The sequence below is a fragment of the Sceloporus undulatus genome, chromosome 1 (genome assembly GCF_019175285.1).
Source record: "Sceloporus undulatus isolate JIND9_A2432 ecotype Alabama chromosome 1, SceUnd_v1.1, whole genome shotgun sequence".
NCBI lineage: Eukaryota > Metazoa > Chordata > Lepidosauria > Squamata > Phrynosomatidae > Sceloporus > Sceloporus undulatus.
The window spans coordinates 112195028-112209555 of record NC_056522.1 but is presented as its reverse complement, the minus strand read 5'-3'; the positions used below and the strand labels follow the sequence as shown (position 1 = coordinate 112209555).

The following is a 14528-nucleotide window of genomic DNA, read 5'->3' as shown; positions in this document are numbered from 1 at the left end:
GCCTGTTAAAAAATCTACTAAATCTTCACTGCCAGATAATGAAGTAGGCCATAAAAATCATTTATGAGCCACATTGGGGAAATTATTGCTCCTAATTTAATTTAATGTGAACAGTTTTAATAAGCAGGACACTCAGTTTATGCAAGCCTATCTTTGTCATTTCTTTATTGTTCAGGGTGAATGGCTGGCTTCCCAGCACCCCCCCCCAATGGGGGGGAGCTCATAAGACTCTATAATCTTATAATTCTTTAAAGGAAGTAGTACATTCTTCTTTTCATTTTTGCTTTAAAGCAGTAGGTTTCAAACTGTGGTGTAGCACCCCTGGGGAGGGGGCATAATATTGCCATGGTAGTTAATACGGAATCATAGTGCTATAATTGTGTGATATGAAAGCAACTGGTTTGGCTGTGGATAGTTTAATTTTTAGGTGTGAGAGAAGTGAGGACCCTTTGCCCTGAATGGGATTTAGGCCATATAACAACCACCAAACTGGTACTCTTCAAATGGGTTGGAATAGGACACCCATGACTGTAAGAAAGCACAGCCATGATGGATGTTGATCACCAGGCCAGATAACGTTCTTAGATGGCATCAAACAAAATATCACAACCATATCCCTAGCTATAACTGATTTTAAAAAAAAATAATTAAAAAAGTTATCTTCCTTCTTTACTTAAATATCCTTCTTGTTTCTTTGATGGCTTTTGACACAGATGAACTTCTCCAATGACAGACATAGAAGATTATCAGATGGTGAATGAAACATTCTTGTCCCATCATTTTCCCATTTTCATAGCGCTATCATGAGAAGATTTTCATACAACATTGTGCTTCTCTGGACATTATCCCATTCAGAAAGTATGACTGACTGTGATTGTGTGAAAGACTTTCAAATACCATCACGCAGATCCCATCATTGTCTCATCATTGATGCAACATTGCCCAGCGTTTTGCATTAATGGGCGTTTGTGTTAATGCAATGCCACTTCAATAATGGGACAACAGTGCTGCAATCTGAAAGATTTTTGTGGGTTCTCAGTCAAAGACAAAATAAAGATGGCAAAGCAATTCCGTCCTTATTCAATCCCCGTGTGATAATCTCCATACAGTTTCAATTTGCATTTCCTGGGAATTCTTCAACTGATCTACATATAGTCAGCCCTCCGTATCCATGGATATTTTTTAATGCAGGGATTCAAGCATCCACGGCTTGAAAATGCTTTAAAAATATATAAATATATCCCTGGTGGTCCTGGAACCAAACCTCAGTGAATACAAAGGGCCCATTGTATTTGTGACTTCTTTATGAACATAACATTCCCTATGAGAAAGGAATGTTGAACTACAGGTGTACAGCTGTTTCTCTTCATTCATTCCTGGAAAACATAACAATATATAGTACTGCAGTCAACAGAAGAAGTGGAGGAGGAGGAAGAAGAATTTTCTCCATTAGCAATGACAATACTGCTTCTGATAATTTGACCTCTTTTAGAGGGGAGTGCAAAAGAGGTGTGCATACATCCCAGTGGAAGAATGCAACAGGTTCCCTCACAGTTCCCTAACTTGAAAAAAACTTTAATGTCTTGACACAGTACTGCAACACATTGTATTGTTGTTATGTAACAATGTGTTACAGTCGGCCCTTCTTATAAACAGATTTTTTTATACATGGATTCAAGCATCCAAGGTTTGAAAATGTTCAAAAAAGGTATAAATTTCAAATATCAAACCTTGATTTTCCATTTTTTTTTTATAAGGGACACCATTTTGCTATGTTGTTATATTTAATGGGACTTGGGCAGCCACAGATTTTGTTATCCACGGGGGATCTTGGAACCAAACCCCAGCGTATAACAAGGGTCCACTGTATATTCTTGCACATTAACAGAGGAACAAAGGTTTGGAAGATACATGCCCTCCACTAAGAAACTGTTTTGTGGTTTAGAACAAGCTGGCATCAAACTTACCATGGGGACATTATTATTATTGTTATTGTTATTGTTATTATTGTTGTTGTTTCTTACTCGCCTCTCCTCACAGCTTGAGGTGGGTTACAACATAGTTAAAACACAATCATTACATAAAATACACATATTAAGATTTCTATGCAATATTTATATTACAATGCACAGAACAAGAATTAAATATAAAATTCATGTTTAAAATTCATGAGATTGGGCCTTCTTGGTGGCTTCTTCAAGACTCTGGAACTCCTTCCCAAGGAGGCCAGAATGCCCCTCTCCTTATTGTTTTTCCGCCAGCAGGCTAAAACCTTTTTATTCTGACAGGCTTTTAAAACAGAACGTTGTTAAATAATGGACTAGGGGGAGGATATATTGTTTTAACTGTAGTGCTTTTAATCGCTTTTTATTTTTTAAATTGTTGTTAATTCTTTTAATTTGAGCTTTGAATTGTTTTAATACAATACATTTGCCCCTTCACATTTGCTGGGGTTAGGGACACAGGACCCCCATGAATATGGAAAAACCGCAAATAGCAACAATACTATTCTACATGAGAGGACACCTCTCTAGGAATCTCTAAGGTCCTCCAGTGCAACTCTGAGGTCAACGTCTGCCAGACATTGACCATAGAATTGCACTGGAGGAGCTACAAATGCTTAGTGGAGTGTTCTCTAGGAGCATCTAGGTCCTTCAGTGCAACCTTTGGTTAAAGTTGACCATAGAGGTGCGCTGGAGGACCTAGATATTCCTAGAGAGAACATGTTAATAAAATCCGTGAATAATCAAATCCACAAAAATCAAAGCTGCAAATGTGGAAGGACAAATGTACTGTTAATAATTTAATTCTATTAAACGGACAAATGGCTGGCAGTTTCAGACCCAAGTGCCATGTGACAGAGTAAGCTTTTTAGTTGTCCTTTTAAACTCCTTTGAATCCCAATTTTGAGAAAAACTGGGATACAAATAAACAGCAGCAATAACAATAAAAATACCATTTTATGTGAGCGCATTTAGCTTTTGTTTGTTCATGTCCCACATTTTTCTTGAACGCCCTCCATTTTGAGCACAGCTGAGGGGCACGAATTTACATTTACTGTGGAGTGTTTTCTGGAGACATGCGCCCGTGCACACATGGGTGGACAGCCACAGAGAGTACGGTACATTATGGGTGGCTGCACATGGGAGATGATGTGTGCCAGCCGATATGCTGAGTTAAGTAAGAATAATAGAAGTTCATGCTGACCAGCTGCTTGCCAAGATGGAACGGACTGGCATATATCATGTTTATGACTTTACAATAGATATTAACTACATGTAAGGCTGATAATAAACAATGTGGTAGCCCAATGATTGACATGTTTCCCTACTACTAATTTGTATAAATAAAGGACCCTGGAGATTCATCTTCAGAGCTCATTGCACCATGCTATGGCTCTCACTTTCTGATCTTGTACCCTTCAATTTACATGAATGCTTTTAGCTTTTATTTGACCATCTCCCCTTTTTTCTTGAACGCCCTCCATTTTGAGCCTGACTGAGGGGCACAAATTTACATTCATGTGAATGCGGCTAGCTTTTATTTGGTCCTGTCCCACATTTTCCTTGAACACAGTCCATTTTGAGCACAACTGAGGGGCACAAATGAACATTTAAGTGAATGCGTTTAGCTTTTATTTGTCCATGTCCCCCATTTTTCTGTGATGATGCCCTACATTTCGATCACAACCGAGGGACACGGATTTTACATTCCCAGGAGTGTCTTCAGCTTTTATTTGACCATGATGTCCCACATTTTCCTTGAACGTCCCCCATTTTGAGAATGACTGAAGAGGGCACAAATTTACATCCAAGTGAACGCTTTTAGCTTTTATTTGGCCGTGATGTGCCACATTTTCCTTGAACACCTTCCATTATGATCCTGACTGAGGGGCATGGGTTTACATTTACGTGAGTGCTTTTAAATCTTAACGTGGGCAGGTGAGGAGGTCCCACATTTCCCTTGCTGGGCGCCCTCCATTTTGTGTGGCCTTGGCAGTTAGGCCCTGAGGCCTAGTCCCTTTCCCCTGCTGCTGGGTCCTCCGAGGCTGCTTTGCCCAGCAGAGGGCGATAGAGGGCTCCTGCGGAAGGGAAGGGAAAGGAAGGGACGAAGGGGAGGAGGGAGGCGGACGGGGACGGACCAGGGACGAGCGGCGCGGGGCCTGGGCTGCCGCAGAAGGTAGTTGCGGGCAGGGAGAGGGGCTGGCACTGTCCCGGGAACAAGCAGGGCCCAGGGCGGGCAGAGGGAGGACCTTCAAGGGGACATGGAGGGCCTATGAGGACCAAATGCAAAAAGCACTCCCAGGAATGTAAATGCACGCAGCTCAGGCATGCTCAAAATGGAAGGCGTTCAAGAAAAGCGTGGGGCGTTACCAAATTAAGACTTAAAAGGTCTCCCAGAAATCTAAATGCATGCTTTTTAGTTCTGCTCAAAATGGAGGGCATTCGAGGAAAACGGAGGACATGGCCACACATAAAAGCTAAAAGCCCTCATAGGAATGTAAGTCTGTGCGTCTAAGCCCTGCTCAAAATGGAGGACATTCAGGAAAAGTGTGGGGCGTTACTAAATTAAGAGTTAAAACAATGCATGCTTCTTAGCCCTGCTCAAAGTGGAGGGCATGCGAGAAAAGCCAAAACCACCCCTATAAAAGTAAAGCAGTGTGCCTTGGTCCTGCTCAGAATAGAGGGCACCCAAGGAAATTGTGGGACATGGTCACCTGGCCCTTAAAGGAGTGCCTTGTCCTCCTTTGCGCTCAGGGCACCTGGCCAATGGCCACCTTGGGAGGCCTTTTTTGGAGGTCTTTAAGCAAAGGTTGGATGGCAAGAGTGCTTTAGCGGTGGCTGCATCTGCACTGCAGACACAATGCAGGTGGGCACCGCTTTCACTGCCATGGCTCATTGTGTGGCATTTAGCCTTCTCTGCCAGAGAGCTGTGGGACCAAAACAGACTACAAATCCCAGGATTCCATAGCATGCCAAACTGCATTATTTCTGCAATGCAGCTGTGTCTTCACGCATGGTAAGGGGTTGGACTAGGCAGCCCTTCCAGTCCCTTTCACCACTGTGGTGCCACAACAGCCTTTGGATTACAAACTGTGGCAGTCCCTACTAGATGAGTTCTTAGTTTATACAGTCTGTACTTTCCCTGTAGCAATCTATAGCGTGCCCATTGCTAAAAGATACAAGCGATTTGCAAGGCATTGGCAGTCTTCCTATGTATGAATGCTGGTGAGGTTTGGATTAGGACTTTAGAAGTCCAAGGTCCAAAACACACTGCAGAAATAATACAGTTTGAGACCGCTTTTACTGCCCTGGCTCAGTGCTAGGGAATTCTGGGAACTGTAGTTTTGTGAGACATTTAGTCTTTTCTGTCAGCTATGGAGCCACAATAAATTACAGTTCCCAGGATTCCCTAGCATTGAGCCAGGGCAGTTAAAGCAGTCTCAAACTGCATTATTTTCTGCAGTGTGCTCTGGACCCAAGTCCCCATTAATGTGTGAAAGGTGAGGTACACACACACACAGAGGATATGCACATGGGCTCCCTTTTTTAGCCTGAGGGAGGAGAATCATGTACTATATCTACTTTTTGGTTCCTGGAGGAAACGGAAACAGGATAGAGAAAATATAATAATTAAATATAATTATTGTTTTATAATAAATAACTCAAACTAGAAGTAAACTCTGCTGAACACACAGCAGAATCCTTTGTCTTTTTGTGGAAGTGGATTGATATACAAGTGGGTTTACTCTTAGGTAAATAGGGATAGAAATGCAGCTGTGGTGTTAATTCATTTCTGTACAGATTTCTGAACAGTTTGGCTGTGTGTATCCTGTTGGTATTTTGTGCTGGAGTAACTACACCATGCTTCTAGTAGCCACGATGGAACTAAAGCACTGGAGAAACTAGCTCAGAGCCAGCAGTTTTTCTCTGCTTTCTCTCACCAGTGCTGCCCTGCATGACCCTGGAAAAAAGTGTAGCCACTATGTAATGCAGCATAGAATGATAGAACCAAATAGTCTTAGAGCTGGAAGGACCCACAAGGGTCATCTAATCCAACCCCTTGCCATGCAGGAATACACAAAAACAGCATTCCTGAAAGATGTCCAGCCAACCAGAGAAAGACTTCCAGACATGGAGAATCTGCCACACTCCTAAATACCCTATTCCACTGGGGGAAAAAAGTGCTTCCTAATGTTTAGGTGGAATCTCATTTCTGCAGCAGCATTCAAGCCAATGTCTGCAATGGTAAGACTGCTTATCAGTTGAACTCAACTTCCAAATGGCAGTATCTAGGATTGAACTGGAATCCTGACCCTCAGTGTGTGATTTGCTAAAAATTCAGCTGTAAAGGTGACATACAATATTCAGTGAACAATCTTTAAAAGGATTTTTTAAAAACCCAACTTATAATATTAATGCCCATTCTTCTCTCCCCTGTATCTCCAGAAATTGATCATTAGACATGGGGAAAAGAGATTCCAGTACACAGATGAATAAAGTGGATTTTTAAAAAATGATTTTGTTGATATAAAACCAGAAAGAGTTAATTATAGGGGAATATGTTATTTCCACAGAATTAAACAGAAGGCCTGTTGTGGTGTAGGAGAAACAAGTATGAGATGGTGGTTGGTTGTAGACTTTTCAAGACAGGCTATGAAGCAGGAATGGGCAATGGATGACTCTCCAAATACTACTGAATGGCAAGTCTCATCATCCATCATTGGCTACTCTAGAGTTGTTGAGAGCTGAGTCCAACATCTGGCCAAATACTCACTTTCCTACCCCTGTTGTAAAGAGTTGCCCTATATGTAACAACCCTTGCCAGAGAATTTGGGAGAGTGAGCATTTGATCAGTGTTCCATTAAAGAAACCACTGGCTCCAAGAAAAAAACACTGGTTCTCCAGTGGGGCTCTAAACTAGATTGTGGCACTGGAAAATGCCATTGTTTCTGAGCCTGGATTTTGAAGACATGCCTGAAGGATTCCATAAACAATGGTGGAATTAACCCATTAAATGTCTGCTGTACAGATTGGACTAAAACTGTTTAGATCCTGATAAGGAAGCTGTGTGCCCTGCTGATCCAGATAAGTTTTCTGCTAGGCTCACGGAGAACTGTCTTCAGTTTTGTGGAAGAGACTGGATAAGGCCTTCTGTTATACAGTTGACAGAATTTGAGAGTGACCTGTTGTCTCCATCAAAAATTTCAGGGGAGGGGTGTTCATATGTATGCTTGTGATATTTTCTTACCAGAAAAATACCTGATAATGAGGGTGAGATGGGATGGCTGTAGTATCTTTCATCTGGTAATAGAATCAGAGCTGGAAGGGGCCTTGTGGGCCATCAGTTCCAATCCCTTGCTCAATGCTGAATCTCCAGCTAGAGCATCCCAGCAGGTAGCTGTCAAGCCTCTTTCTGAAGACCTTCAGAGAAAGAGACTCCACTACCTCTTTACACAATTGGTTCCATTGCTGAGCCACTCTTACTGTCAAAAAGTCCCTTCTAGTATTCACTACTAGGCGCTGTCTGCATGGAAACATTCTGGAAGATGCAAATGTTGCAGGACATGTTCTCAGCCATGGGAGCCATGTGGTCCTTGCTTGCAGATGATGGTTTTAATGAGTATTTATTGTTCTGTAATTCATTCCCTGCAGCTATGCAGTGGATGTATGGCCTAAATACCAGGTTTCATCTGATCTTGGCAACCAAGCAAGTTCAGCTCTGGTTAGTACTTGGATGGGAGACCAACAGTGAACACCAGGTGCTGTACGCTGTATTCAGAGGAAGGAACTGGCAAACCACCTCTTGAGTATTCCTTGTTTAAGAAAGCCCTGTGAAGTTCATGGGGTTGCCATAAGTCAACAGGTGACTTGAAGGCACACACACATATACACACTCAGGAGATAAACTCAGAATTACTTGTATTAAATAGTTTTGACTGCTGCTCAAATGCATATGGTGGGAAAGACCTACACAGGGAGTGGAACTGAAAACAAGGGAGGGAACTAGAATGATGTCATGGGTGGTGGTGGTGGTTTGTTGCATATTGTCACTTTGCTGTGTGCCTGATAGTTGTGCCAGTGAACTAAAATATTTAACACTGAAGTCAACATAAAGTAGCCTCTCCTAACCTGGCATGTGTAAGAGGAAAAGTTTGATTTGCACATGTATGCACTTTTACACAAATACACATATCTGTGCTGCAGAATGACCTATTAGTACTGTATCCTATGAATGTGTATAGAATACGTATATGGAATATTGCAAAACATCTTAGAAAGTACTTGAATCCTTCCTATGGCTGGATTCTCCACAATTTTGAGGTATGAGGAAGAATGCAGAAGTTGCACTACAAGGCTTAGTCCAGTTGAAGTTATGTAAGTTATGTCTAAGTCCCATTGATTAGAACAGGAGAATTGCAGGCAGAGAGGCCTTACAAAGGGCTTAACTGTCTGGTGGGTGATCATTATATTAATGATTTATGTACTCTGACATTTTTTAAAGAAAGTCTTACAGTGCAATTGTGGTCATGTCTATTCAGAAGCAAGTCCCACTGAATTCAGTGGGTATTATTTCAGGTATGTATATAATCATAGCCTTAGAGCCTTTGTAATTGCCACTAATTTCTGCTTGTAATACCCTTCTTTAATGTACAAAAAGGCTTTACATTGTTACTGATAAATTTTCAGTACACTCAGAACTGCAAAGTATTCATTTTCTTGTTCCAGGGTATGCTATGACGTGTTGCAGGCTGTCTCTTGGTACTTTTAGAAATCTTAATGTCTGGTTCGGACTCTTGGAGAAGACTCCTTACGGACCCTGCACACCATGGAAGAGGTTTCTTTGTTCTACAAGCCAACAGCCAATAACAGCATTCACCCCTAATCACGTTTGCATTTCTCCTATTAAATGCCGTGTATTTTTAATACCCCTGTCCAAAAATATGCCGAGGATTTCTGTACGGCTCAAAAGCAACAAAAGTTCTCGGAAGAACATGAAACAAACTGTGTCAGAAGATACTGAGGAGGAGGATGAAGAAGAGGAGAAAAGTGATTCAGAAGATGAATTTGAAGATGATTCTGCTATAGTGAAAGATTACAAAGATCTTGAAAAAGTAGTACAGTCTTTTCGGTTTGATGTGATCATGAAATCTGGGCTAGATATTGCAAGAAAGTAAGTATAATTTTTTTAAAAAGGCTTGCAAAGAGAAAGGAGGAAAATACAGCCTTTTAAAATGAATTTTATTGCTAGAACAAATTAGATAAAAGATTGTCATGTTCTTTATCCAGCAGGAATAAGTGAGAGGAAAGTTATCATTTCTGCTATTCAGCAGTCCATTCAGACTGTAGCCTGAAGCTAAAATCCCTATCACAGCAGAGTGACAAGCTAAATAATATAACTCAGGCTTTAGGAAAATACATAGGATTATTTGCATTACCAAAGGAGAGACTATATGTTTAAATCTTATCTTCTCTCTAGCTCCTTACTTTGTATGCCCTATGATGCAGGCACAGATTTCTTGTCCAAAAGGCATCTTCATTCAGTTGAGTGGTGAACTGAGTGAATTGAGTGGTGAATTCAGTGAAGAATTTTTCAGTTTGTTGAGTTGAATGAGGATGTCCTTTGAATGCTCCTTTGTGCTCAAGAGAGGCATCAGATAGCAGTGGTTGAGGTATTTGTATGAAAAATTAAGAATGCTTTTTGTTTCAAAGCAAAGTGGAAGATGCCTTCTACAATGGTGAACTCAGGCTGAATGGAGAGAAACTATGGAAGAAAAGTAGATCGGTAAGGCTTTCCAGAAATACGTTTAACCGAAACTGGTAAAACATAAAGATGTAGAACTGATAAACACATCTCACATGTAATGTCAATCTTATTAAAATAATAGCGGTGCATTAAGAGCATGTTTCATTGCCATATCAGGACATTGGGTTGCATTTAGCCATTTGCCTCATTTTTACTTGCAGCGTACTGTATATACTCTACTGTAAGTCGACCTCGTGTATAAGTTGAGGTCAACTTTTGTGGGCAGAAGGATGGATTTTGGTATGACCCATGGATAAATCAAGAGTCCAACTTCCTGAGGCAGCCTGGCTGCGGACAGACTGCAGGGCGATCGCTCACCCTGCCCAGCCTCTCCGCAGCGGGACTTTCTCTCAGGAAGGGAGCTGGGCTGGGAAGAGGCTTCAGGGTGAGCTAACGCCCTTCCTAGCCTCTCCTCAGCTGGGCTCCTTCCCTGGTGAAAAAGCCCAGCCAGGAAGAGGCTTTGGCTGAGCAATCGCCCTGCCCAGCATTTTCCCATAGTTAAGAAGTCCATGCAAACCAGCCACTATGATGAATAGAGATTTTTAAAAGGAAGCCATTCCAATACTAGAAATATTTGGATAGATTTTCACTGGTCAAAATCAGAGAAGTAACAACTAATTTATACATTTTGCCCCTCTAATTCCTTCTCTTCTGTTTCCACCATTCTAGCCTTGATGAAGAATAAGAAACAGTTCTCACAGTATGTTTGAATGAAATACCTGAATCTGTGTGCTTATTTACATAATTTGATTAAGTAACAATTTGATTTGTCAGATAAAACAACTCAGTTAAGCACAGGACATTCTAGTAGGTAGCTATGTTGGATGTACCATGACACAACATGACTCATTGGAAAAGATAATGCTTGGGAAAATAAAAGGCAGTACGAAAAGGAGACCATACTATAGGTGGATTGATTCAATTAAGCCAAGGCTGCCTTTAGTTTGCAAGGCTTGAACAGGGCAGTTGATTACTGGAGCTCTCATTCAGTCAGGTGGATTGTGGGAGTGCGGGCAGGGAGAGTTAAGTATGCCAGCTCCAGGGCTGGTGCACTTATGTCTCATCTGCCATTCTGGGTTGTAAGAACAGAAGGACCTTTGAGTCACAAGATCAAAGACTTCCTGAATTTATCCCTGGCACACACACCCCTTTTTGCTGGCAAGGTAGAGACCTAAAAGAGTATACATCCCTTTCCACTGCCGGGGAGGAATGTTTGCACTGTTTTGTGGCATTTGGACCACTCTTCTAGTACCTTAGGAGTGTATTATTATATAAACATTTGTGACTCAAACTTTTGTGGGCCTTTATTCCCCAAAGTTTTTGCCTCAACCTATTTCTTAGTGCCTAAGGTTCTACAAGATTCTTGGGTCATTGATATTTAGACATCTACATACTTCCTGTCTTCTTTCACTGGAGATGTTAACAAGAGAACATATGTTGGGTCTGCAAACATTGCCATCATAACTGGTATCATGCAGCCATATTTGCAACCTTCCTCTAGCTGCAATTTGGGGTGGGAATGAAAAGTGTGGAATCAAAACATTGTCAAGCAGGCCATTTAAACCAATTTCTGTTAATGGTGTAAGGGAATAAAAAAATTAAATACACAAATATAATCAAATTAAAGCTGATGGTATTCTTCTCTTCAGGTAAAAGTTGGTGACACACTGGATCTCATAATTGGAGAAGATAAAGAAACAGAAACTGCTGTAGTAATGAGAGTTGTGTTAAGGAAAGCTTCAGAGAAGGATGATGGTGATAAATACAGAGTGGTGTTGAGGCGCTGGAGAAACTTAAAGGTGCCCAAGCAGGATGTATTTAAATGAACTGTGATTTGCATGTGGTGGTAGTTTCCCTATGAGCAACCTATTTGTTAATACAATATATGGATTTTGGTTACACAAAATTCTTGCACTTTTTCTTTTAATTATTTAAAGGGTATGTGATGGCATGCCACCTTCCTTACCATAAGCATCACTTTTGTCTCTGACAGTTTGCTGCTTTTTGTTTCATTTGGAAAGGGAGAGCAAAATTTCTGCAGGAAACATAAGGAATAAAAGGGAAGGCTGATCTTACATTGTCTCTGCTTTTATTTAAACAGTGTGACTGAGATGTAAAAAATCTCCTTTTTGGAGAGAAGAAAACTGGACTTTGCTTCACTCTGTGTCTTGTGAAACTAGTAGGCAAATCATTGCATGAAGTTGATCCCTGAAAGAGAAAATACCCTGGTAGGCACGTACTGCACAATTCCCTTTCTAGCAAATCACTGAGTTAGAAGCCTAAGTGGTGGCATCTTGATTTCCTTTTACATCTTGTGCCTGTGTGAAATATGGATCCATCTGCTGGCTCCTGAGATTTTGCTATCAAAGTAAAATTCTATAAAAGTGTTGAAATCAGGATCACTGTTAGAATTGAGTAATTTGTCTCAGAAATTCCAACATGTAAACTTTGGGTCAGAAGGTGTGTTAGAAAGTTAGTCATGTACATACCACTTGAAAGCCTTGTATTTGTTTCAGTAAGAACATAAGGGGTGTGGAATACACAACTTGCTCTGTTCATTTCACTGGGAGAAGCTCTGCAGACACATCTGTTGTCCTTGGTGGAGATGGGCAAAATGTTGTCCTCCAAATAAGACAGCAGCTCTTGGCATTCCACACTATTGGGTATGCTGATTAGCACTGATGGGAGTGGCAGGCCAACATCTGGAAGGCTGTACTTTACTCACCTCACCTTATGCAGATGTAGTCATTACAGCACTTCCAGTTCGCATTAGAACACACAATACTCTGGAGCAAAGCATATATGCCTACATATTTTAACATGCACTAGTTTTGTGCAACATTTTTACTGTTTGGCAGTTTAGGATTATAGTCAACACAGCGTGAAACTCAAGTAATGTAACAGAACTTTACCTTTCTCCCTTTCCTTCTGAAGTCCCTATGCCCCACTCCCAAATTCCACGTGGACTAGATTTCAGGGAGCACTTTTCAGGGGCAGCAGAAACATCCCTGTTTTCCTGGTTCTGCTGCAACCAGAATCCTTGTTTCAGTTTAAGAGAGACTAGTTGGCCCTCATCCTTATTGTGCCCCATGTTTTAATGTAGACAAGCAGCTTAAGAAGATACCTGTACACTTCCATAGACAGTGTGAGCTAGCAATCAGTTGAGGAACTGCTGAACAGTAAAGGGCAAACGAAGTAAAAAGATAATGGTCTTCTTATCGCCTAAGGTTATATGATATAGGAAAGCAAAATAAAGGTTTCCAATATGGAGGTAAGTATAGTATATCACCCTGGAAATAAATCCCTTTAGTTAATATGAGTACGATTTTTGTCAGTCCAAAATTGTGGCTCTTTTCTTATAACATTTGTTGCCATATAAAAAAATTAAATCGCAGTGTGAATAAACAAAACTGTGTAAGTGAGTTTTTGTGATCTAAGGGATAGGAAGTTCTTGGTTTTCAAAAGCTTTATAGACACAGTGAAATAGCAACTGAATTGCTAGCCAACCTTTTAATGTTCAAAATACCTAGTTATTCAGTCCAACAAAACTGGTGGTAGTAAAACAGTTGTTAAATCACAGTAAAGTATAAAGCACACCTCTTCCACACGATGTACCTGCTAAGAACCTCTTGCACATTTGCCATGGGATCCTATTGTGTTGCAGAATAAGTGTTCTAGGGTACACACTCAATTTTGTTGGTCCTCATCATTCAACAGGTTAATGAACAATGTACCATTGGATAGCCAAATTAAGCTGCCTTACAAAGAAACATACCTTACAAAGAAACATAGAATTCTGATGTTTTCATTGTGCAACTCCAGGGTTTATTACAACAGTGTGCAGGCAATCCACTGATGAAAAGTTCTTGGAATTTCTACTTGGTGCTCTGGTTTTCTTCATTACATTTCTCTGACCCTTTTATTCAGTAGAACAAATTTCACTGCCATATCAAGTCTTGCCTCCTCACCATTTTGGAACAAGTAGGTTGGTGGCAAGAGATACTGACTACTGAAGGTTTGCTATAAAGCTGTTCTTTGGAATACTGTGTGAGATAGCCCTGGGAAAAGGAGGCTGAAAGAACAGTTGATAAAATGGGATAACCTTTCGCTAGTGCCGTCTGCTCTCAAAAAAGAGCACTTTTGGATCTAAGGCAAAACTTCTTTTTTAAAATTGCAGTAACTTTCTAAGTGTAGGAATCATACATGATAAATATCAACCATCTAAAGCAGTGATTCCCAACCTTTAGTCCTCCAGGTATTTTGGACTTCCAGCTCCCAGAAAGCCCCAGCTAACTTACCCAACAGTCAGGAATTCTGAGAACTGAAGTCCCAAACACCTGGAGGGCCAGAGTTTGGGAACCACTGATCTAAAGTATTAGTTTTCAAAGACGTAGCCATGTTAGTCTGGAAAATCAGTATACAAATGGATGTTGCAGCACCTTTGAGATTAACTGAAAGACAGAAATTGGTAGCATGAAGCTTTCATAGACTTGAGTCTATTTAAGTACTAGTCAACTTCTATCAGTTAGTTTCAAAGCTGCTGCAAGATCCCTTTTCATAAAGTATTAGCTGATATTCTACTGGGAATATATGGTAAACCAACTTACAATGCAGTTTAGAATTGTGATGTTGTGCAGGTCATATTCCCATGTGGGGAGTATTGTCATAGCTGTGACATTGGGACCATTGCACAACTGGAACGAAAGGCACAGTTGTGCAAC

At 40.8% G+C, this 14528-nt stretch overlaps 1 protein-coding gene across 3 annotated transcripts; it reads left to right on the top strand.

Annotated features, from left to right (window-relative positions):
• Nucleotides 1-4065: 4065 nt before the first annotated feature.
• MTRES1 (mitochondrial transcription rescue factor 1) lies at nt 4066-13212 on the top strand. Of its 3 annotated transcripts, XM_042445628.1 has the most exons (5): nt 4066-4179; nt 6075-6248; nt 8730-9174; nt 9714-9786; nt 11457-13212. In XM_042445628.1, the coding sequence occupies exons 3-5, from the start codon at nt 8738-8740 to the stop codon at nt 11631-11633; spliced, it is 687 nt and encodes a 228-aa protein (XP_042301562.1). In that variant the 5' UTR covers nt 4066-4179; nt 6075-6248; nt 8730-8737; the 3' UTR covers nt 11634-13212. The 3 variants fall into 3 exon arrangements, with proteins under 3 accessions (XP_042301562.1, XP_042301563.1, XP_042301564.1); XM_042445629.1 differs by lacking the exon at nt 6075-6248 and having other exon boundaries at nt 4102-4179; XM_042445630.1 differs by lacking the exons at nt 4066-4179; nt 6075-6248 and adding an exon at nt 4234-4500.
• Nucleotides 13213-14528: the final 1316 nt, after the last annotated feature.